The sequence below is a fragment of the Hylobates moloch genome, unplaced genomic scaffold (genome assembly GCF_009828535.3).
Source record: "Hylobates moloch isolate HMO894 unplaced genomic scaffold, HMol_V3 SCAFFOLD_12, whole genome shotgun sequence".
Taxonomy (NCBI): domain Eukaryota; kingdom Metazoa; phylum Chordata; class Mammalia; order Primates; family Hylobatidae; genus Hylobates; species Hylobates moloch.
Genome location: NW_026652287.1, coordinates 13156013 through 13181360, shown reverse-complemented (window position 1 = coordinate 13181360; position 25348 = coordinate 13156013). Strand labels below are relative to the sequence as shown.

Here is a 25348-nt window from a genome sequence, read left to right as displayed (position 1 = left end):
ATTCTCTGTACTCCCAGTCAAACCTGTTCTGCCCCAAAGTTCCACGTACCCTCCCTCCAACTCCTCATGGGTCCCTAGTGTCCATGAGGACCCAAAAGGGCAGTGGGCACAGCCATGACTCACCGTGGAAACACAGCAAGTACTCCTCTCGCTGCCCTGCGCTGTTCACCTGCACAATCGAGACAGGGAAGCTGTTGGAAGAGGCGGCAAACACAGCAGGTGCCAAGGAATGGTCATTCTTATCCAGGAATTCTGTAAAGGCAGACGAGAAGCGGGGCTTCAGGAGTGAGTTCTGAGTCTCAGCGCGGCCTGAGCCATGGGTGGGTGGGGAAAGGAGGCGGGTCCTACCCTCGAGCGTGTACTGCTTCATGTCGATTTCGTAGAATTTATTGGTTCCAATGAGGATACTGTAATTGGTGAAGTGGATACAGCTGCAGGGCTCTGAGGTCTCTATCTCCTGAGACATGAGAGCAGAAGAGAAGGATGTGAGAGGTAACACAGGGCAGCCAAGGTCCACAGCTGTTCTGCTTCTGCCTACAGCATCTAGCCAAGCCCTGGAGAACACTGTCACCAAGCTTGTTCACATTGTCATAGAAAGCCATTCATCCTTTTTTTTGGAGACAAGGTCTCGCTCAGTCGCCTAGGTTAGAGTGCAGTGGTGCAATCATAGCTCACTGCAGCCTCAAACTCCGGGGCTCAAGCAATCCTCCCACCTCAGCCTCCCAAAGCATTAGAATTACAAGCTTGAGTCACTGCACATGCCCCGTTCACCTTTCATGCCTCTCAGGATGAACAGTGATCCATTTGCTATCTCTTCCTGTTGTTCCATGCAACCCAAAACTAAGAAAACAAGGTCAAACTGCAGCCAAGAAAAGGCGGGGTCAGAAACACCATTCCAGGCTGGGTGCAGTAGCTCACACCTGTAATCCCAGCACTTTGGGAGGCTAAGGTGGGTGGATCACCTGAGGTCAGGAGTTCGAGACCGGTGTGGCCAACACGGTGAAACCCCGTCTCTACTAAAAATACAAAAAATTAGCCAGGTGTGGTGGTGTGCACCTGTGATCCCAGCTACTCAGGAGGCTGAGGCAGGAGAATCGCTCAAACCCAGGAGGCAGAGGTTGCAGTGGGCTGAGATAGTGCCATTGCACTACAGCCTGGGCGACAAGAGCAAAACTCCATCTCAAAAAAAAAAAAAAAAAAGAAAGAAAGAAATAGCATTCCAATGAAGAAACAGAACTTGAACAATACAACATTCTTATCAGAGGAAAAAAAAAGACAGGAAAAATACACCAACTATTAACAGTGGTGGTCAGCAGCAATGGTCTTGGTTTCCTTCTTTTCGCTAGCTTCTAAGTTTCTAGTTTGAACCTATATTACCTATGCAGTCATCATCATGATCATCATTATTGTCATCTTAATTATCTGCTTCCTGATTATTTTTAGTTGTTTTTAGGCCAATCCTAATGTTATCAAAAAACCAGGCACACCTATTCAAAATGTGTGGCCAGGAATCATAAAGAAGCAATGATTTCTGAGAATTTTCCGGAAGCTAACAGTTCAAATTCTAGTGAGCATTATCATCATCACTGAATGTTTCTTGGTCACCTACTAAGTATGGGAAAACTTTGAGGAAGCATGATATAGTGAAATGGTAGAAAAAAAAATCAAACTTCAGTTTTGGTCTCAACTTTGTAACTGAGGATTTTCTGCCAGCTTCAGTTGTCTTACCTGAAAATTGGGAATAACCGTCTCTGCTTTTCAGAACTGCGATGAAAGGTGCTTGTAAAACAGCCAGTTCGGTCCCTGATAGGGTGGGCACTCAAAGAACACACCAACTAAACTAACACCACCCTGCTCAGAATGGAACAGTCTCTCTAACAGGTAATGACCCTTATATATTATTCACCCTTCATTTCACTTTTTTTTTTTTTTTTTTTTTTGAGATGGAGTCTTGCTCTGTTGCCCAGGCTGGAGTGCAGTAGTGCAATCTTGGTTCACTGCAACTTCTGCCTCCCACGTTTATGCAATTCTCCTGCCTCTGCCTCCCAAGTAGCTGGGATAACAAGCATCCGCCACCATGCCTGGCTAATTTTTGTATTTTTAGTAGAGACAGGGTTTCACCATGTTAGCCAGGCTGGTCTCAAACTCCTGACCTCAAGTGATCCACCCTCCTCGGCCTCCCAAAGTTCTGGGATTATAGGCGTGAGCCAACGTGCCCGGCCTCATTTCATTTTTGAGACTAATCATGAAAGCACCAGAAATATATCAGGCTTAGGAGGAGTGGGACACTCCTAGGTAGGGACATCAGACAGCATTCTCCAGAAGCCAGGCAGATTTAAGGATCTAACACACATCTCGTCCACACTGCAGTCATCATCACAGCTCACTCTGCTCTGAGGAGAGGCAGCTCCCTAATTACATATCAAAATAGTGCTAGCACTGGTTATTCCAGAAGTTATATTAATAGACACCTCTAGAATTTGAGAAAGATTCTGGTAAGTGCTACCTGGGACTGCTAGCGTCTTAGAAAGAGCCCACCCTTTTTTTTTCCACTGGTTTTTCCTATCAGTCATCTTTCTCTTCTAACAAAAGGCTGAATTCACTGGGCTGGATGGGGAGGCAGTTTGCAAATGTGAGAAGAAAAGCAGGAGGGAAACCGCAGCTCCTAGTGGCCCTGGAGGATCCTCCACAAAGGAAGGATCTCGCTCACGACAGAGGTCACCCCAGGCTAAAGGCCTGCAGGGTGGAAGGAACCCAGTACAGGCTGTGTCCCAGGGCAGTGCACTTTCCATACTGGCTCGCTGAGAGAGTAGGACTGGCTTTCCCACGTTCAACCAAGGCAAGGCCCAGGACTTACTTTCCGGATGCAGTATTTGCTGAGGTTTTCATTGTAGCGGAGAATGACGACTTTGCTGGGCATGGCTGCACAGATGCAGAGCCCGTTCTCAATCTGAAAAGCAACCAAGAAAAGAAAAAGACTGTCACCAGTGTGATAACGGCTGTGGGGCAAAACTAGGAAAAGCTCTCAAGCTCAGCGCTATTGACGATTCAGACCACATCATTCTGTGTGGTGGGGGGAGGGCTGTCCTGGGCATCGCAGGATATGAGCAGTATCCCTGGCCTTGAACCACTAGATGCCTGCAGCACTTCAATCTGTGACAATCAAAAACGTCTCGAACGATTACCAAATGTCCCCTGGTAAGGCAGAATTACCCCTGGTCGAGAACCAAGGCTTCACCTGGGATCCAAGAGAAGGCCTCAGGGAGGCACCTGACACCACACACCTTTCCCACATATGTGCCTTCTGCTGGAGACAGAATCTTTTGACAAGCTTACCTTATGAGGAGGGGGAGGAGACAGAATGAGGGAGGGGAGAGGAAAGGTGGTAGAGACTGCTAAACAAATTTAGAGAAAATTTCTTTTTTTTGAGATGGAGTCTCACTCTGTCGCCCAGGCTGAAGTGCACTGGCATGATCTCAGCTCACTGCAGCCTCCACCTCCCGGTTTCAAGCGATTCTCCCACCTCAGCCTCCCAAGTAGCTGGGACTACAGGCACGCACCACCATGCCTGGCCGGTTTTTGTATTTTAAGTACAGATGGGGGTTTCATCATGTTGGCCAGGCTGGTCTCGAACTCCTGGCCTCAAGTGATCCACCTGCCTCGGCCTCCCAAAGTGCTGGGATTACAAGTGCGAACTACCACACCTGGCCCAAATTTAGAGAAAATTTCAATCCAAAAGGAAAAGTTCTTAGCTAAGAACTCATACACGTGCAGAGTTCTACATCAAAATGCCCTTTTCCTAGAACTGAAACCCTTTACTTCTCCTGCTACAACCAGATGTTTATCATTCACCAAATGAGGCTTACTGCTCAAATCAGTCCTGGCATGAAGGTCAGCAGCTGGTACAGTGGGTGAATGAAGATGGGCCGGGATAAGGGAGGAACACACAGGAAACAGGAGGAAATTGTTAGCAATGTTCTCTTTCTTGGACTGGGTAGTGAGTGTGTGGATGCTTATGACATTATTAGGCTTTATGATTTACATCTATGTTCCATACATTTTTTGAACAGTTCAGATATTAGAATGAAAATAATTTCTAATTTAAAAAGCAAATTTTTATTAGCTGGGCATGGTGGTGCACGCCTGTAATCCCAGTTACTCAGGAGGCTGAGGCAGGAGAATCACTTGAACCCGGGAGGCAGAAGCTGCAGTGAGCCAAGATCGCACCACTGCACTCCAGCCTGGGTGACAGAGTGAGACTCTGTCTAAAAAAAAAAAAATTTTGGCCAGGTGCAGTGGCTCATGCCTGTAATCCCAACATTTTGGGAGGCCGAGGTGGGTGGATCACTTGAGGCCAGGAGTTCGAGACTAGCCTGGCCAACATGGTCAAACCCCATCTCTACTAAAAATACAAAAATTGGCCTGCCATGATGGTGCGTGCCTGTAGTCCCAGCTACTTAGGAGGCTGAAGCAGGCGAATCGCTTAAAGCCGGGAGGCGGAGGCTATAGTGAGCCAAGATCGTGCCGCTGTGCTCCAGCCTGGGTGACAGAGCAAGACTCTGTGTCAAAAAAAAAAAAAAAAATGTTGATTGACCGGCTGAATGAACAAATGTGCAGTGTGCTCTCTTCTGAGGGGCAAAATGTGATGGTTTTCAACAGCAGAATGCCGGTAGCCTCAAGGGGTCTATAAACACCTGATTTAGACTTAATTAAAGTTATACATGTACATGTATATAAACCCGCAAACACTCTTTTTTATTATTTTCTACTTTAACTTTTAAGTTCATGGGCACATGTGCAGGTTTGTTGTATCAATAAACTCATGTCATGGGGGTTTGTTGTACAGGTTATTTCATCACCTGCGTATTAAGCCTAGTATCCATTAGTTATTCTTCCCGATCCCCTCCCTCCTCCCACCCTCCACCCTCTGATGGGCCCCAGTGTGTGTTGTTCCCCTCTATGTGTCCATGTGTTCTCATCATTCAGCTCCCACTTATAAGTGAAAACATGTGGTATTTGCTTTTCTGTTCCTGCGTTAGTTTGCTTAGGATGATGGGCTACAGCTCCATCCATGTTCCTGCAAAGGACATGATCTCATTCTTTTTTAGAGCTGCATAATATTCCATGGTATATATGTACCATATTTTCTTTATCCAGTCTACCATTGATGGGCATTTAGGTTGATTCCATGTCTTTGCTATTATGAGTAGGCTGCAATGAACATACACATGCATGTGACTTTATAATAGAATGATTTATATTCCTTTGGGTATATACCCAGTAATGGGATTGCTGGGTTGAATGGTATTTCCGCTTTTAGGTCTTTAAAGATCCCCACACTGTCTTCCACAATGGTTGAACTAATTTATACTCCCATCAACAGTGTATAAGTGTTCCTTTTTCTCTATGACCTCACCAGCATCTGTTATTTTTTGACTTTTTGATTAAAGAAGCAAACAAAGGTATTTTATGGGCCACTTTTCAATATGCCAGAAGCTACAAATGAATTAACTTGAGTTTGTTATGTAAATGTCATAAATTTGAATTTTTAAATTTCTAGTAATTAAACATACTTTCATCTAGTTCAGACATGGAGATCCACATTAGATTTTTTTTAAGGTTCATCTCTCTCTCACAGACACAGCAGACACACACACGCACATGCACACACACTTATTTTTAAATTATGGATCATCCTTCTAGTTTTGTTAATTTTATTCCCATTTTGCTCTCAGACATTTATTTTAGATGCAAAACCTGTACAAATTTCATGGCTACACAAATTATTTCACGTGCCTAAAGGAGGCAACAGAAATTTAACCTAGTCTGAGGATGTACAATTGTGAAAGTTGTCAGAATCAAAATGGAGTCGCCAATGTTAACAAAACCCTGACATTAGAGCAGGAGGAGGCCATGAAGAGAGGGTTCTCACACTTGTGTGCCTGAAAAAAAAAGAGACTCGACGAAAACCACAAAGGCCATTGCCATCTGTTTTTTTTTTCCCTGTCACCAGGCTGGAGTGCGGTGGCGCAGTCTCGGCTCACTGCAACCTCCGCCTCCTGGGTTCAAGTCATTCTCCTCCCTCAGCCTCCCAAGTAGCTGGGATTACAAGCGCCTGCCACCATGCCCGGCTAATTTTTGTATTTTTAGTAGAGACAGGGTTTCACCATGTTGGCCAGGATGGTCTTGATCTCTTGACCTCGTGATCCACCCGCCTCAGCCTCCCAAAGTGCTGGGATTATAGGCATGAGCCACCGCGCCCAGCCAGGCCATTGCAATCTTACACAAAAAATACTTCTGCAAGGACATCCGCCCAGTGACTACCTGTCCAACCTCAGACAAGCGTCAGTCTTGTTATTAATCTTTGCAGCCAAGGATAATTATTTCAAAAAGATTATGGAATCCTCACTTACAAACCTCTGTCTTCCTTTATCTCCCTAGATACCCACATAGTTTACAATGGCACATGTATTCCCATTGCAAAGCCCTGTTCCCAAATCAATCTCTTTTCTTTCAGAGAGCCCCTCTCTGTTTGTTATTTAAGTTGACACTATCTTGAAGGTCAAATCAACGAGCTCTGTGGGAAGAGAGGTAGTGTCAATTTCCAGAACATTCCACCAGCTAGGACTCTGAGGGGAGCTTACCTTGCCTGCCCCAAACAAGTGGCAGCCCTTGACAGCTTCAAAAATGTTGGGTGAGATGTCGGGCTGGGCGGGCAGGTGGGACTGCGCCAGGGACTGTTTCACTTTCTTCACATCCACAAGACACAGTGCCCGCTCTTCTCCTGAACAGGAAAAGGAACAACCTTTCTTCAGCGTGAAGCCGTCAAGTAAAGGTACAGGATGGTGGTTCTTGTTCTAGTCACAAGTAAAAGTCACAAGAGGCCACACAGATGATCTGAGTTTTCCACAAATCCATATAAACACATTTGAGGTCCATGATTTTTTTTTTTTTTTAAATTTTTGAGACAGAGTCTTGCTCTGTTGCCCACACTGGAGTGCAATGGTGCGATCTCAGCTCACTACAACCTCTGTCTCCCGGGTTCAAGCGATTCTCCTGCCTCAGCCTCCTGAGTAGCTGGGATTACAGGTGCATGCCACCACGCCTGGCTAATTTTTTTTTTTTTTTTTTTTGTATTTTTAGTAGAGACGGGGTTTCACCATGTTGGTCAGGCCGGTCTCGAACTCCTGACCTCGTGATCCGCCCGCCTCGGCCTCCCAAAGTGCTGGGATTACAGGCGTGAGCCACCATGCCCGGCCCAGGTCCATGATTTAAATCTAAGACAATAACATTTGGCCTTTTAGTCAAGATTCTGAGGAGGGTGGAATTCTGCAGACATAAAATTGGAGAATGTGAACTGTACTTTCAAACATGCTCCCCAGCAAAGTAAAGAAAGAATGTGTGAGGGAGGAATGAGGGGGCATTCTATGAAAAAACAGACTTAGACTATCCAAATATGTGGATGTCAGGAGAGACAAAAGGCTGAGGAACCGTTCAGATTAAAGGAGACTAGAGAGGCATGATTAAATGCAATGCAAATTCTGGGACATTAGAGAAGCCACAGGTAAAATCCAACTATGGGTAGCATAGTGGATACTTGTATTATAGTCAGGGTAAATTTCCTAAATGCAAAAAGTATAGTATGTGAAACTATTCTATATGATACTCTATGTGTGGTTACATGTCATTATACATTTTTCAAAACCCATAGAATGTATACCACCAAGAGAGAACTCTACAATGTCAACTATAGACTTGGGGTGACAATGATATGTCACTGTCAATGTGTCAATGTAGGTTCACTGACTCTAACAAATGTATCACTCTGGTGGGGGATGTTGGTAGTGGGGGAGGCTATGCATATATGAGAACGGGGGTATATGGGAACTCTCTGTACCTTTCAATTTTGCTGTGAATCTAAAACTGCTCTAAAGAATAAAATAAGGAAGTGAGGAAGAGAGGGAGGAAAAAGAGCTGAGATTAAGAAAGGCCAGTTCTTGTCCATAGTATGTCAGTCCCTGGATCCAGCCATGCCTGAAACAAGACCTAACTGTTGATGTTTTAAACACTGAATCGATATATTACTGTTTTCCCCCTTTAAAAATAATGTCACTAACACAGACAGAGAGAAATAAATTGTGCCCTGGTTATGTGACAGAATGCCTTCAATCCTTAGGTTGATATACTGAAGAACTTGGCATCATACCTGCAACTAACTCTCAAATGGTTCAGGAAAGAGTGAGTGTGTGTGTGTGTGTGTGTGTGTGTGTATGTGTTTTGAGAGAAAAAAATTATGACAAAATATTAGCAAATGGTGACTTCAGAGAGATCACAGAGTAACAGAGCAAGCAAGCTCTCAGAAGGTCAGGGCCCACCGTGGTTTCGTTGCAATCAGGACAAAGGGTTTGGCTTTAGAGAGTCTTTGAGGCTTAGCACTCTTCACTTGGCCTAACAGCGGGATGTTCTTTGGGAATGTCAGACTGTGCTAAACTGGATACTGGAAGGGAACTGAATCTGGACAGAGGGGGTCCATTAGCTGAGGCTTGGGCATCTATGGGGACACAGAGATAAGAGCTACAACGGCTCCCCTCTACTATTTTGTGTTTTACGAGCATGAAACGTGGCTTCAACATATTGGCTCCCTTGAAAGTAAAGAAAAAGCACCGTGTCCTTGGCCTCACACCTGCTATCATGAGTAGCTTCTCCAGGTCCTTGATTATATAAATTTGGAAGACTGCTCCAATTCCTGGGACATGGGTTAGGGAGTTTTTCAAGACATTCAGGGCGTAGAGCCCTTCCTCGGTGCCCACCAACACCACCTGCAAGGGCAGAAGTCCGAAGGCAGAACATAAGCACGGTCACGTCACCAGAACAACCTCTAGTAAGAGCAACAAGGCCTCCACAGCCCTTTCTTTCTTGATGGGGTGTGGCTGTAACCAGACACCAGTTGGCCGTGCCCACACAAGCATTACCTGGTCACTGAAGGGCAGTGTGCAGTTCATGTCTAGACGGTCATCACCTTCCAGTTTCAGCAGGGAGTTTCCAAGCAATTTCTTTTCATAGATGAAAGAAAAGAAAAACAGAAGACATCGCGAGGCTGATCTGTTTATGACCAAACCATCCAGAGAGACCAAGAGAAGGTTAAGGCAAAGTTATTCCTGGAAATGCTCAGAAACGCACATATGCTCTTAGCTCAGCCCATATTTTGATCTGAGCTCCAAATGCAAAATGCAAGTGCTATTGGTATCTCTGGGGCAGCTGTTGATTAGCATGTGAGTTATAACTTGGCTGGGATGCAGAAATAAGGGAGCATAGTAGACATGGAAAGCTATTCTGTGATAAGAAATAAGCTGAAGCTAAGGAGATTTCACCTGCACAGGGTTAATAAGACACATGAAAGACTCCTTCCCCGATAAGGCTGCAGCAGAAGTGCAAAGGCACCATGTTAGCAGCGAGCCAGCACGCCTCTGCATCTCTTTACCTGAACCCAGGCAGGCAGAAGCTCGTGAGATACACAGTCTCGGGCCTATTGTACACATATTAACAAGGATTTCAGTAAAAGACTCACGTGTGTAACGACAAACAAGTCATCCAAACAGGTCTAACCACTGAGTAAAGCCCTTTTCAGGAGGCTTGTGGTTAAGAATCTGCCAATTGCTAACACATGAAGTGTTTATTAGGAGTGAAGAGTCTGAAAAGAGCTGTTTGGTCTTTGCTGGAGCAAACGTCAATGAGCAATGAGCACTGTTTGTATCCTGGAACATTTTAGGTGGGGTGATGCCAATCACAGCACACCTACGTTTCTAACAGCTTAAGGGTAAGTAGGACTCCAAACCTGCCTACGGAAGAGCAAATACTGCAAAAACAACTGAGATGCTTATGAAAAGCCTTCCTGGAGGGGACGCAGCTGCCGGCAGCCTATTGTGCTGCTTCGTGGCCAAAGTGCTTCTAACTCAAGCCTTCAAACCAGACAAACTCATTTGAGTAAACAGGAGAGAGGATTTCCTTATAAGTACATTTGCTCTTGCATCGCCACAACCAAGGTCTACAATGCCACCAGAGTAGGCTACTGATGCCGATTCCCCTATTCTTTTTCCTTTGTTTTGTTTTTACAGTCCATGCCTTGCTCTGTTGCCCAGGCTGGGGTACAGTGGCACAATCGTAGCTCACTGCAGCCTCAAACTCCTGGGTGATCCGCCGGCCTCAGCCTCCCACTAGCTGGAACTACAGGTGCACGTCACCACACCTGGCTAACTTTCTTTCTTTCTTTTCCTTTTTTTAAGAGATGGGATCTTGCTATCTTGTCCAGTCTGGTTTCAAACTCCTGGGCTCAAGTGATCCTCCTGCCTTGGCCTCCTGGGTCACTGGGACCACAGGCATGAGCCACCGCATCCCTGATTCCCACATTCTAAATGGCTCATGATGCCACACAAGCTACCTTGGTGCTTGTGCCTTCATCACCACCAGACTCCTGGCCATGACACAGTCTAGAGCCATCAGCCCTCAGAGAGAGAGCCCGAGGGGAATCAAAATGGCCAATGGGATTCTCGTCGTTAACACCAGTTACCAAGTCAGCCCCCTCTACAAAGACAACCTCCAGGGCCCGTTTTCATACTCACAGCATCAGCTTCTGCTTTTTCCCTAGAAACTCTCCCACCTGCGACAACTGATTCTAAGGCGGTGACCCAGCGCTGTTTGTCAGGGAAGCTGGGAGCTAGCAAGTAGAGGGTTCTCCCGGGCCAGCAGGTGGTGTGAGGGTGAGATTCCATCTTCAGTATGTATGGGACATCTAGGAGATTTCACAGAGAGCACAAGATTGGGTGTGGATTTCCCTCGTTCCCACTGGGAGGGACGGGCCTGAGAGATCAAAGAATGCCCACCAAACCACGCAAATCCCAGTTACCGCCAAGGCGGGGTGGAGGAAGACGGGCCTCCTTTGCAGAGCCAATCTTCCCTGTACCACCCCTTCTGTCCCTGCTGATTGGCCAAGCCCGGCCCACCTCCAGGGCGGGGCTCCTCCGGCTCCTCCTCACCTGCTTTGGCCGTATTTGCGAGTTCGGAAGCACCAACGGCACCATGAATAGATACATCCCCGTCGGGAAGGCACAGCTCAAATTCTTCCACCGGCCTCTGTCCAGCTTGGTGCAAACAGGAAGGGCAGAAAGAAAAACAAAAGAACAGGAACAAGAACAAGGGGAGAAGAGAGAAGAAGAGAGAACGAGAGAGACAGCAAGGGAGAGAGAGACAAGGTACGTGTGTAAAGAGAGGCGCACGAGAACAAGGAAGGGACAGAGGTGTGCAGAGAAGGCAGAGAGGGAAGATAAAAAAAAATAAAGTGTGTCAGATGAGTAGCACAGTCAAATTTCTGATGACGATGCGGATTTATGGGTTAGTTGACTGAGGCAGAAGTTCTCGGAAGGTGTATTAGCAGGTGGAATCTTCAGGGCAGCGCCCTGCGGGTTCTTCAAGGGGGAGACCTATAGATGTGAGTATCGCACCAATAACCTTTAGAGAAGTCATTTGGTTTGTAAGTTTCAAAAATGGAAAAGCGTAGAAGGCTTGCAAGGCAGTCCAAAAAACAAAGCCTTCGCGCCAGCACTGGGGAGACCTGGGTTAGCCACGTGCAACGACCTTCCCCCTGAATTATTAATTTACCTTCTCTGGCTTCATTGTCATAAATAAGGACTTTTGATCCCTCCAGGACAATGTACTTCCTGTCCCAGCCTTGCTGTCCTCGTTTGTTATTCCTGGGGAAAGAAAGATGGAAAAGAAAAATGTCTGAACTCAGAAGAAACAGGCTGGAGGATAGGATGAGGGGGTGGCAGAGTTCCTAGAAAAGACAAAACATCAGGGACAGAAGTGGCTTGTGTCAGCACCTGCTCCAGCCCAAGCCACCTTGCCACGGTACCTGGGCACCTTCATCCACCCTTCCAGGTGCAAGCTGCTGCTGGGCTCCTTGGTCTGGAGACCTGGGGAGTTCATTTTGTCACGGCAGAAGGCCTCGGTGAAGTGTGTGGCGTATTCAGCAGGCAAGCCGCAGGTGGCTGGCAAGCACGTGGAGCACTTGGGGTGACACATCACCTGACATTCTAGGGAAGAACAGTGAGCAACCTGAGGGCATGCTCAGCCGACCCTGGACCCTTCCCTTCCTCTGCCAGCCAACTCCTGGGCTTCTCTACCCCAGCCAGGCCCAGAGAGTCTGGCCCTGACTTGCAGGTAGTCTCCTGAGCTTCCCCTGGTGCCAGGCCCCTGCAGAAAGGGAAAACAAAAGTGCCAAGTGCTCTTGACCCAGTTTTCCAGGCTTCAATCCAGGCCACCCACAAACAGGTGTGTAAAGAACACGTTTGCATGTTTCAGTTGGAGTCAGCGGAAAGGGAGAGACCAGCCTGACAAAAAGGGGCTGGAAATTAGCAAAGCCTAAGGTACTTTGAGCAGCAGGCTGGAGTCATGAGCTGCAGACATATATAAACTCACAGCTTCAACAGGGGAAAAATAGCATCCTCCTACTGAAATAAGAAGCTCGAAAATGAATGCACTATATGATGAGTTAGAAAAAAATTACCTCCACCTGATAGATTTTTTAGCTGGAAATGCACAGGTGCCCAGCACAGATGCACAACTACTGATCTTACCGAGACATTTGGATGCCTGGCGTCCAAAGTGCACAGTATCCAGACACACAGCACACTTTGTGGCTCGCATGTTCAGTCCTACGTTGAATCGGTGAGGAATATTGTGGTGCATGCGTTCCTTAAGACGCCGACTAAATTCTGGAGGAAAATGTTTTAAAAAATCATTAGAGTACTGCAAACGATCCCATCAGGAAAGTGAAAAGACAACCCACAGAAAGGGAAAAAATACTTGCAAATCAAATCTCTGATAAGGGACTTGTATCTAGAATATATAAAGAACTCTTACAACTCAATAATAAAAAGACAACCCAATTTTAAAATGGGCCAAGAATTTAAACAGACACCTCCCCGAAGAGGAAAAATGGCCAACGAGCACATGAAAAGATGCTCAACATTATTAGTCATTAGAGAGATGCAAATCAAAACCCCAAGTAGACACCACTTCACAACCACTAGGATGTCTACAGTCTAAAAAAAGGAAGATAAGTGTTGATGAGGATGTGGAGAAACTGGAACCCTCACACATTCCTGGTGAGAATGTAAAAATGGTGCAGCCACTGTGGAACTCAGTCTGGTAGTTGCGTAAAAGGTTAAACATAGTTACCCAACGACCCAGCAATTCCACTCCTAGCTATATACCCAAGGGGACTGAAAACATATGTACCCACAAAAACCTGTACATAAATGTTCACAGCAGCATAATTTATGACAGCTAAAAAGTGGAAACAACACAAATGTCCATCAATGGTGATATGGTTTGGCTGCATCCCCACCCAAATCTCATCTTGAATTGCAGCTGCCAAAATTCCCATGTGTTGTGAGGGACCTGGTGGGACATAACTGAATCATGTGGGCGGTTTCCCCCATACTGTTCTTGTGGTAGTGAATAAGATCTGATAGTTTTATAAGGGGAAACCCCTCTCGCTTGGTTCTTATTCTCTTTTGTCACCACCACATGAGACATGCCTTTTGCCTTCCACCATGATTGTGAGGCCTCCCCAGCCACATGGAACTATGAGTCTATTACATCTCTTTTTCTTTATAAATTACCCAGTCTTGGGTATGTCTTTATCAGCAGTGTGAAAATGGACTAATGAAAATGGATTAATGGATAATCGGATGTGCCATCTACACAATGGAGCATTATTCAGCCATGAAAGGAATGAAGTTCTGATACATGCTATAACATGGGTGAACCTTGAAAACATTACATTCCATGAAAGAAGCCAGACACAAAAGGCCACACGCAGTATGATTCATCTATATGAAATGTCTAAGAGAATCAGATCAACAGAGACAGAAAGTAGATTGGTGGTTGCCAAGAGGAACATTAGTGGAAGGAGAATGGGGGGGACTGATAATGTGTACGGAGTATTTTTTGGGTTGGGGGGTGCCAAAATTGTTCAAAAATTAGAATGTGATGAGGGTTACACGATCCTGTAAACTTACTGAAAAAGACTGAATTGTACATTTTTAATGAGTGAATTGTATGGTATGCCAATTACATCTCAATGAAACTGTTAAAACCATTAGAACAGGTTAGTTACAGATTTTGAAACTATTAACACTAACAGATGCATCTAGATTTATAAGACTCAACTTAAAATCTCCATTATCCAGTGATTGGGAATCAGGTTTTAAGAACATGTTACTGGTAGGAGACTGACTGCCTATATGGTAGGCTCTCCTTACAACACCACCCCCCTTCCTTTCTTGGAAAGGTGTGAGGAATAAATAACAGGAACGCACTTTGAAACTGTTTGGTGCAGTATACACGAAGGAGCAATATACTGTAGCATTATCACTATTCAGGGAAGTTTCAGTGGACACCACAGCCAGAAGCAATGCTTTCCTCTATCTTGTCATCACCACTTTAATGACTTTAAGAGTAAAGCTCTTTGGCTGGGCACAGTGGCTCAAACCTGTAATGCCAGCACTTTGGGAGGCCAAGGCAGGTAGATCGATTGAGGTCAGGAGTTCAAGACCAGCCTGGCCGACATGGTGAAACCCTGACTCTACTAAAAACACAAAAATATTAGCCGGGTATGGTGGCGCATGCCTATAATCCCAGCTACTCAGGAGGCTGAGGCATGAGAATCGCTTGAGCCTGGGAGGCAGAGGACAGAGCGAGACTCTGTCTCACAAAAAAAAAAAAAGGAAAGCTCTTTGATTCAAGGAGTTATATAAACACAGGAGGAAGAAAATGACTTCAGGCTAAAGAAAAACAACAGCAACAAGAAAACACCATCTGGTTTACAACCAAAACGGGTTTGATTACAATGCCATGATGCTAAACCACAGCTCTACCCTAGTGTTCCTAAGACATTCCAAACAGCTTCCTTGGCCTTTTCTTAAGTCCTTTTAATCTCTAGGTAAACGGAGTACATTTGAGACCAGAAAGAAAACTCCTCACACTGTTGGTAGAAATATACATTGGCACAAACTACCAACACTCAAAACGTACATGACCTTTAACCCAGTGATTCATTTCCCACAAATTTCTCCAGGCACAACACCCACAGAGGCATAAGATGTCCTCTGCAAGGTGTTTACAGTAACAGGGGATTGGAAACAACCTAAATGGCCATCAACAGGAGCCTGGCTTAACAGGTGAACTGCATGCTCACACCACAGAATACTGTGTGGTTCTCTGAAAGAATGGGTTAGGTCCTTATGTACTAATGTCAAACCTCTAAGATACCACTTTAATGAAATGAAGGTGTCTTGCAGTGTATACTATAGTGTGCTATGATATTTATAAGAGAAAAAAGGCCTGAGAGATGTGCTTATTTTTTCTTGTTTTTGTTTTTGAGACAGGGTTTCAGTCTTGTTGCCCAGACTGGAGTGCAATGGCTTGATCTCGACTCACTGCAACCTCTGCCTCCCAGGTTCAAGCAGTTCTCCTGCCTCAGCCTCCCAGGTAACTGGGATTACAGGCATGTGCCACCACGCCCGGCTAATTTTGTATTCTTAGTAGAGACAGGGTTTCTCCATGTTGGTCAGTCTGGTCTCAAACTCCCGACCTCAGGTGATCCGCCCACCTCAGCCTCCCAAAGTGCTGGGATTACAGGCGTGAGCCACCACTATAATATTTATAAAAGAAAAAAGGCCTGAGAGAGAGATGTGCTTATTTTTTCATATTCTTTTTTCTTTTCTTTTTCTTTTTTTTTTTTTTTTGAGATGCAGTCTCACTTTATCACCCAGGCTGGAATGCAGTGGGGTGATCTCGGCGCACTGCAACCTCCACCTCCTGGGTTCAAATGATTCTACTGCCTTAGCCTCCCAAGTAGCTAGGACTTCAGGAGCATGCTACCATACCCAGCTAATTTTTGTATTTTTAGTAGAAACGAGGTTTCACCATGTTGGCCAGGCTAGTCTCAAACTCCTGACCTCAAGTGATCCACCTGCCTGAGCGTCCCAAAGTGCTGGGATTACTGGCATGAGCCATCACACCCAGCCTATTTTCTCATATTCTTTAAATATAATCACACAATGTAAGATACATGAATGATATAGACACGTGGTCACATACATGAACCAACACTGGAAGGATATAATGGCTGAAAGCAATGGTTGACTCTGGTAAGGGATCTAAGGATGGGGAGCCAGGAGACTGACTTTTTTTTTTTTTTTTTTTTTGAGATGGAGTTTCACTCTTGTTGCCCAGGCTGGAGTGCAATGGCGCGATCTTGGCTCACCGCAACCTCTGCCTCCCAGGTTCAAGCGATTCTCCTGCCTCAGCCTCCCGAGTAGCTGGGATTACTACCCAGCTAATTTTGCATTTTTAGTAGAGAAGGGGTTTCTCCATGTTGATCAGGCTGGTCTTGAACTCCCAACCTCAGATTATCTGCCCACCTCGGCCTCCCAAAGTGCTGGGATTACAGGTGCGAGCCACCGTGCCCGGCCAAGACTGACTTCTTAATCTTTATCCCCCAGTATTACTTGTAATTTTTACCATATGCCTGCATGTCTTAGTCGACTGAAAAGAAATTTCCATACAACTCCAACGTACCCTCTGGAGTTGAAGACTCCTTTCTGCGGCTGGATGGCGGGGCCAGCAGGCTCATGGCACTGGGCTGGTGCTCTGGCGACCGCACGATGGCGGACATGGCGATCTGCTGCCTCGCGGTGGCTGGCGTGGATGGGTGTGGGTGGTCCGTCGCTTTGCGGTGGGCAGCTGCAGAGAGACCAGGACAATGCCTTTTGGTTAGCTGGGTCGCCTAGAGGACCAAACTAAGCGGACTGTCCCTGGGCTGTCTTTCAAGGACCCGAGACCAAAAGAATATGCATCACATCAACTTGGCAACGCACAGGGGCCATACGTTTTTCAGACACGGGATGTCTGGTCTGAAAGCGTATGGGCCATAAACAAAGACACTGAGCTAGTTAGTCTTGGCTGATCTCACTGAGATCAATCCTTTGCCTTTTCCACAGCCTTGAGCACTTTGGAGAGAGTGAGCCCCTACCTTCCTCCCGGGCGGACCGGAGCTCGATGCGGGTCTTCTGAAGGGCTTCCTCTAGCTCTGCACAGCGAGCTTTCTCCTTCTCCAGGGCCAGCTTCAGCTCATTGTACTGCAGAGGAACCTGTGTGGGCAAAGCAGGGTCCTCTTTCCGTCGACTAAATAAACCCTAGCAATGGAAACAGAGATATCTCCTAACTCCTGGAAACTGGCACTTGAAACTAGCTAAAGGAAATCTGACTCGGGAGGAGCAAACCACAAAAGCCAGGAGCATACTCACTGTAAGTGTATTTAGTAAAAATGGCATGTGAAGGGGGGGAAGGGTAGGCTGAGCCACAGCCCGTTCCAGCCAGCTGAAAAAAATAGGGGTGCGGAAGTTTTCACCAAGAGGATTAAAGATGCTTGAATGGCCACCACCTCTTCCTCTAGCATTGCCAAGACAGGAGAGTCATGTCCTGAGTCTTTCCCATTCAAAAAATGGAATCAGGAGAGTATGGAGTATGGAGTCAGGAGAGATGGTTCAGAGGTCACTCTTGCCTTGGAATATGTCTCATGATGCTCAGTTACAAGACACAGAGATGAGTGTTTTGTAAAAGGAAGCAAAATTTTAAAAGGAATGCTAAAATGAGGTCAAAACAAGGGGCTTACTCAAAAAAAAAGCAAATGAAAATATTTACTATACATGGAAAAAAAGGAAAACGGAATAATGCAACTTAAAAAAAAAGTTAACTAAAAAAAATAACAAATGGAAACACCCTAACTAAATCAAGTGACATAACCAGATAACAGTTCACTGCCAAAATAAAAAAGATTAAATATCATAAGCATAACAACCATATATAGTCACGCAGCATGCAAGAAAATCCTTCCCCTGCAGCCAACGTCTAGTGGGAGGCGGCCTCTGGATGTTGTGCTCATCCCCTTACAGCGAAGATGGCACCGGAAATATTGAGGCAACTGTCGACTTCAGCCCTCCACTCCTTCCTCCTAGGTATTCTAAGTCATCAAGGCCTCTCCTGCAAAATCACTGCCACTGCCGCTATGGTATGCTTCTGCATTTGGAAGGAAACTGCAAGCTTCTTCAAGACTTTTCTGGAACTGAGAACACCTGGCCAAACCTAGTATGAAGGCTTTAGTGGTTTGGGAAAGCATGTATAGATCAGGCTTATGAAAAACAATCTTCTCATGTGCAATATGTATAACCCTGCCCCTAGTTTGTAATTTGTTTCCTGCAATCTAAAAGGGATGTTCAGTACTTGGCAGAGGGGAGAAGTGTCCAGTCAGACACTTCAGGCAGGTCACCCCAGCTCCCTGAGTTCTAGTCTCTTTGTGAGCCAATCAAAAGGACTGGACCAGATCACTGTTAAAGTCCTTTCTGGAGTGTGGTACGAGAGACCTGAACTGCTGAAGCCCCATACTTGTGACTTGCTAACCCCCTCTAGAGCCATGTATGCATGACTTCGGTATAAATCTTTCTCTCTGCATACACCCCCTCTGCCCCAGCTGCTATGTGTGTGGGCTGGGGAGGGATTACTTCTTTAACAGAGAAACATACTACGATTTGAATGGTCATAAACAAAAAATAGTTTGTTAGACTTGATCACTGATATCTTTCAGTAAGACCTATTATAATTATCTCAAAATCTATTTTTCAACCCAAAATAAAACAAAAAAAAAGTGTACTTTGTTTTCTTCTGTGTTCCTATGATTATACATCACAATGGTGTCCACTGAGCCATGAATGATGAATGAAACTGACAATTCCCACCTTTCAAACACTTTGACTCACCTTTTTCTTTTTAGCAGGTTGGTCCATTTTGGCTTGCAGAAAATCAATGAGTTTGGTTTGTTGAGAAATAGTGCCTTCCATTTTCACCTTTTCATGAGAATAGAGAACCTAAAATTCAAGAAAACAAACTAACCTCAAACCCAGACAGAAGTATAATTTTAAAGTTGATACTTTAAGAAACTAAAAAGTGAAGTTGTTAGGATACTAACATATGAAAATCCAACACAAACAGTACTGAGTATTTATTTAGTCCAAATTTTACTGCAAAAGGAAAAAAGATGTATTTATAGATATATATGTGAAAAAGTAAAAATAGCAACAGGTTCCTTGTAGGTCATGGTCACTATAGAAATCTTCCAACTTCTCTGAATGTTTGAAATCTTTGAAAATAAAATCTTGGGGAAAATACACACAATATGCAGCACAAAGATACTGACCATTTTACCAGATGACTGTACCATCGTGCTTTGCCTCTGCAGACCACTTTATTTATTTATTTATTTATTTATTTATTTATTTATTTATTTATTTATTTTCTTGAGACACAGTCTTGCTCTGTTGCCCGGGCTGGAGTGCAGTGGCGTGATCTCGGCCCACTGCAACCTCCACCTCCCAGGTTTCAAGCCATTCTCCTTCCTCAGTCTCCCGAGTAGCTGGGACTACAGGCACCCGCCACCACGCCAGGCTAATTTTTGTATTTTTAATAGAGATGGGGTTTCACCATGTTGGCCAGGCTGGTCTCGAACTCCTGACCTCAAGTGATCTGCCCACCTCAGCCTCCCAAAGTGCTGGGATTACAGGCATGAGCCACTGCGCCCAGCCGTGCAGACCATTTTTAAGCAGATTCTCTCTGCCAGTCCTCACCTGAATGTTTTCCAGCTGATACTCCAGGTCACTTCTTTCTGTCTTCAGCAGATCAGCCCGATCTAGAGCTTCTTGTAGTCCTTGAGTCAGACGGAAAATGTGATTTTTCTGCAGGTCCATCTGCTGCTGTAATTTGGCTTGCTAGTGGGGAGAAGGGCCAGGGAAATGCTTGATACTGCACACAATACAATTTGTTCCCCTGCTGTTCCTATTTCAAACTAATTTCAGGCATGGCACCAGAAGTACAGCTTTTGAAATCATCTCAATTCAGAATTACCAATTGTCATCTATTCCAAAAGGATGCAAGCACAGTTAAAATGAATTTGCACAGAAACCTCTGCTGGCCAACAAGTCCCAGGATCCCTACCGTCACAGGAAGTCCAGGCTGCAGGGATGGCCTTCCCAGACAGAGTTCCAATTGAGGATATTTTGGTACATTAAGGTGAAGATATTTTGGATGGCATGAGCCATCCGAGTTGACATCTAAGGCAGTTCGACTCAGTGCTATGACAACTAAGTTCCAATGTGTCTTTATTTTCTCTTTTCAAGATCTTAGTTGTTGCTATGAGAAATTACTCCATGCAGGCAGTGTGGGATACACAAAGAGAAATCATATCATCCCTTACTTAATAAGGGTCCCATCAGGGTGAGAGACCCCAACAAGTACATGAATAACCACAATCATGAGAGATATTTCTACAACGTTGGGGGAAAAGAAGAAGATCCCAGTTACAGTACAGAGTGTTGGTAAAACCCAGAAAAGAAGTTCAATTGAGTATATTGAAAATAGTTTTGTGCTGCAAATCTCGCTCCGATTTTTATAATGGAAGTTAGCCAGAAAATAGGACAGGCTATAAAGACGCTGGTTTTGTGGTTCTTTTTCCTAAAACGCATCCATTTCTATAAAAGCAGGAGAGAGGAGACATCCTGATGAGACAGTGCTTGATTTTATCCAAACCCTGGATTATAGCTTAACTACACTTACTATGGCCCAAATAATCTCTTCCCTGGTAGCCTGGGTCCTCTGCAGACTTAGGGACAGAGAGCTACTCAAAGCAATAAACATCACCACTGGAGATTCCAAAAGGCCTATGGCAGCCCCCAAACTCCTCCATCCCAGCAGGCCCAGAGCCACTGATAATCTGAGCATTTCTGGCCCTCTCTGTCTCTTTGCTTCTCTCTACCTCTGTTTTTCTTTCCATTTATATTCCTCACCTGCCCTTCCTCTTAACAGGTAGCTGATTCCCTAAGGCATCATGTTGCAGTAGAAAGACCTGGATGCTGGATTCTTACAGACCCTGGTTTAAATCCTGACTTTTACACTTATCATATCACTGATACCTGTTAAAGTCTGTATTTATCACCTCTCAGAGCCTCAGTTTCTTCATCTGAAAGTGGGTATACTAGCTTGCCTCACTGGATGACATATTAAACACAGTGCCCAGTATACAGTAGGTGCTTATTAAATGTTTGTCCTATCTCCTTTGTCCTTCTTTCTTCCCTCCATTCAGTTAAGGTGCTCCCTCTCATCCTCCCATCTGCCTTTCCCTAACAGTACTGCCACAAAGGAAGAGCTACCAACTAAAGATCACTTGGGGCCGGGCACAGTGGCTTACACCTGAAATCCCAGGACTCTGGGAGGCTGAGGTGGGAGGATCGCTTGAGCTCATGAGTTTGAAGTGGCAATGAGCTATGATTATGCCACTACATTCCAGCCTGGGTGACAGAGCAAGACCCTGTCTCTAAAAAAATAAAAACGAAAATTAAAAAAAAAAAAATCATTTGGCCCGTGTGCGTAATCTGGAATTTCTCAGTCAAACCACAGAGCCCCCTAAAATACAGGAAAAAAGGAAAGAAACAGCTAAGATACCCTCCTCCGCAGCATGAGTGATTTCTTCTGCAAATTACCCTCTTTAGTTTCTTCCCACTATTTTAGGACAACATTAATTACTAGGCAGAAACCAGAGAACCAAGTGCTGGGGATGAGAATCTGTTTGGTGACAGCCGAGCCCAAAATATTTTTCTAGAATAAATGCATCAACCGTCCATTAGCTTTCCAAGAAATAGGCTGGTTATTCCCTATAAAAAAAAAAAAAAGTAAGGGGCATTTGTACTCTATGAAATGTTTTTCAGAAGCATTTACTGCTTCCCAGAAAGAAGCAAACAGAGGTATATTCGTGGGCCAGTGTTAGACTGAAAGGGGGGTCTTAGCTGCGTGTTTAGACCTGTCCAACAATTTCACAAGGAAACCATAAGGAAAAAGACAGGAAACTGGGAGGAAAAAGAAAAGGCCTGGATGATAGAACAAGAGCATGAAACAACCCCAGGGGACTGGAAGAATGGATCAAGACCAACAAGAAAAACTTCAGTAGGATGGTATTTTTTAAATTGTCAGTGGAATAAATCTAGAACATAAAGATGTTTTTAAGAAAAAGCAAACTTGTGGAAGGGTAGGTAGTGATTTAACAGACCAATGGTGTCAATGATGTGATCAAAACTACCCAAAGAGCACAGGTAATTGGTAGAGGTTTAGAGCCCAGTATGGAGATGGAAAGATCCCAATGTATTCAGTGCTATTCAGACAACATGGACTTGTAAAAACTCTCTGTGGAAAGACAAATCTACCAGAAAAGAACATCCAAAGCTTGAGGGGATCTAAAATGTTTCACTTAAAAAAGAGAAGGTGGCCGAGTGCAGTGGCTCACTCTTGTAATCCCAGCACTTTGGGAGGCCAAGGCAGGAGGATCACTTGAGCCCAGGAGTTTGAGGGCAACATAGGGAGACGCCATCTCTACAAAAATACTTGAAAAAATAAAAGAGAAGGCAATTTGGAGTGGGAGAGCTATTTGGATCTCTAGTTGACTGTCATAGAGATAATAAAACTAGTTATCTCCCAGGAACGTTACAAGGACCGTAAGAGTTAATTCATGTACTCAGAGAGTCAGTCACATGGTAAGTGCTAATTAAACATTAGTTATTTTAATTATTAATCAAGTAATCTGACTATTAATCAATATTTATCTCCCATTTTGGTTGGAGATATCAGACTACTTTCTAATTTCATGTGTTTCAACGTAATAGAACTAATGGGTAAAAGTGGAAGGTTTTTAGTTCAAAATAAGAATGTTCTGTAGCCTTGTAGTATAGTTTGAAGTCAGGTAGCGTGATGCCTCCAGCTTTGTTCTTTTGGCTTAGGATTGACTTGGCAATGCGGGCTCTTTTTTGGTTCCATATGAACTTTAAAGTAGTTTTTTCCAATTCTGTGAAGAAAGTCATTGGTAGCTTGATGGGGATGGCATTGAATCTATAAATTACTTTGGGCAGTATGGCCATTTTCACGATATTGATTCTTCCAACCCATGAGCATGGAATGTTCTTCCATTTGTTTGTATCCTAAAGAAATGCTCATCATCACTGGCCATCAGAGAAATGCAAATCAAAACCACAGTGAGATACCATCTCACACCAGTTAGAATGGCCATCATTAAAAAAATCAGGAAACAACAGGTGCTGGAGAGGATGTGGAGAAATAGGAACACTTTTACACTGTTGGTGGGACTGTAAACTAGTTCAACCATTGTGGAAGTCAGTGTGGCGATTCCTCAGGGATCTAGAACTAGAAATACCATTTGACCCAGCCATCCCATTACTGGGTATATACCCAAAGGACTATAAATCATGCTGCTATAAAGACACATGCACACGTATGTTTATTGCGGCACTATTCACAATAGCAAAGACTTGGAACCAACCCAAATGTCCAACAACAATAGACTGGATTAAGAAAATGTGGCACATATACACCATGGAATACTATGCAGCCATAAAAAATGATGAGTTCGTGTCCTTTGTAGGGACATGGATGAAACTGGAAAACATCATTCTCAGTAAACTATCGCAAGGACAAAAAACCAAACACCGCATGTTCTCACTCATAGGTGGGAATTGAACAATGAGAACTCATGGACACAGGAAGGGGAACATCACATTCCGGGTACTGTTGTGGGGTGGGGGGTGGTGGGGGCGGGGACAGCATTAGGAGATATACCTAATGCTAAATGACGAGCTAATGGGTGCAGGAAATCAACATGGCACATGGATACATATGTAACAAACCTGCACATTGTGCACATGTACCCTAAAACCTAAAGTATAATTAAAAAAAAAAAAAAAAAAAGAATGTTCTAAGAATGAGAGTTGCTGAAAAATGGGTTGGGATGTCCAAAGTCATTGTAAGTATTTAGGCCAAGGTTCAACGGGGCCTACCTATAAGGACTGTTGGAGAAGGGATCTTCTACCTTGGATGAGAGATGAATTTGACCAGGACTAGCAAATGGACTTTGATCACTGATATTACTTCCAGTGAACAGATAGTGGCTATAAAGTGTCATGTTGGCCAGACGCGGTGGCTCACGCCTGTAATCCCAGCACTTTGGGAGGCCAAGGCGGGTGGATCACAAGGTCAAGAGATCGAGGCCAACATGGTGAAACCCTGTCTCTACTAAAAATACAAAAAATTAGCCAGGCGTGGTAGCGGGCACCTATAGTCCCAGCTACTCGGGAGACTGAGGCAGAACGGCGTGAACCCAGGAGGCGGAGCTTGCAGTGAGCCGAGATCACTGCACTCCATCCTTGGTGACAGAGCGAGACTACGTCTCAAAAAAAAAAAAAAAAAGTGTCACGTTGAGAAAGCTTCTGAAGCCATTTTGGGCCCAGGAGGAAAAATGTGAAAGAAAGATCCATTAGTAAAGTTTGTCAGGAGCAAGGATAAAGGGAATAGTGCTGGAAATTCAGACTGGATGGTATAAAAATTCTTTCAATTCTGAGATTTTGATTCTGGCTCCATTTAAAAGTCTCCTTATAGGCCAGGCATGGTGGCTCATGCTATAATCCTAGCACATTGGGAGGCTGAGGTGGGCGGATCATTTGAGGCCAGGAGTTCGAGACAAGAGAGGCCAACATCGTGAAACCTCGTCTCTACCAAAAATACAAAAAAATTTAGCCAGGAGTGGTGGTGTATACCTGTAATCTCAGCTACACAGGAGGCTGAGGCAAGAGAATTGCTTGACCCTCGGAGGTGGAGGTTGCAGTGAGCCGAGATCATGCCACTGCACTCCAGCCTGGGCGACATAGCAAGACTCCGTCTCAAAAAAAATAAAAATGAAAATAAAAAATAAAAGTATCCGTACCTACGAAGAGGACACTTAGGTGGAAGTCTTGGGCACATATGCTTATACAGCACACACCAACCAGGAGGCCCGATCACAATGTGGACAATAAACAGCATTCTTTGTTCCAGAATGGTTTCAACTGTCGCTGAAATCTGCCTCCGGCTCAATGTCAGCCAGATGTCTGTGCTCAAAAATCTTTCTGTGGGGAACATCCTGAGAAACTGGAAATGTTCTCATGTAGGTTAGAAGTGAGAAGGAGGGAACTGAATTGGGATCCCGGCACTCTATTCCTAGAGTCGTCACTGACTCACCACATAACCTTGGACCAAAGTACTGCGCTGTCAGGGCCAACTCGCCCTCTCAGAGGGAAAATAGGACAGGCAAGAGCATTGATTATTCCTGTTCTTTCTGTTTCCAGGATGTGCCTAAAGT

The 25348-nt window shown here is 44.7% G+C and overlaps 1 protein-coding gene across 4 annotated transcripts in view; it reads right to left on the bottom strand.

Moving 5' to 3' along the window:
- CIT (citron rho-interacting serine/threonine kinase) overlaps nt 1-25348 on the bottom strand; it is a 192627-nt gene that overhangs the window by 15646 nt on the left and 151633 nt on the right. For 3 of the 4 annotated variants that reach the window (XM_032168540.1, XM_032168543.2, XM_032168541.1), the window contains 15 exons: nt 19746-19886; nt 18882-18989; nt 17099-17261; nt 16645-16809; nt 12633-12770; nt 11909-12089; nt 11656-11747; nt 11034-11138; nt 10620-10789; nt 8973-9053; nt 8684-8819; nt 6645-6784; nt 2858-2950; nt 349-457; nt 124-252 (listed from right to left, as the gene is read on the bottom strand). In XM_032168540.1, the coding sequence (XP_032024431.1) occupies nt 124-252; nt 349-457; nt 2858-2950; nt 6645-6784; nt 8684-8819; nt 8973-9053; nt 10620-10789; nt 11034-11138; nt 11656-11747; nt 11909-12089; nt 12633-12770; nt 16645-16809; nt 17099-17261; nt 18882-18989; nt 19746-19886 (1951 nt within the window). The remainder of the gene's footprint in view (nt 1-123; nt 253-348; nt 458-2857; nt 2951-6644; nt 6785-8683; nt 8820-8972; nt 9054-10619; nt 10790-11033; nt 11139-11655; nt 11748-11908; nt 12090-12632; nt 12771-16644; nt 16810-17098; nt 17262-18881; nt 18990-19745; nt 19887-25348) is intronic. The other variant, XM_032168542.1, reaches the window with a different exon arrangement.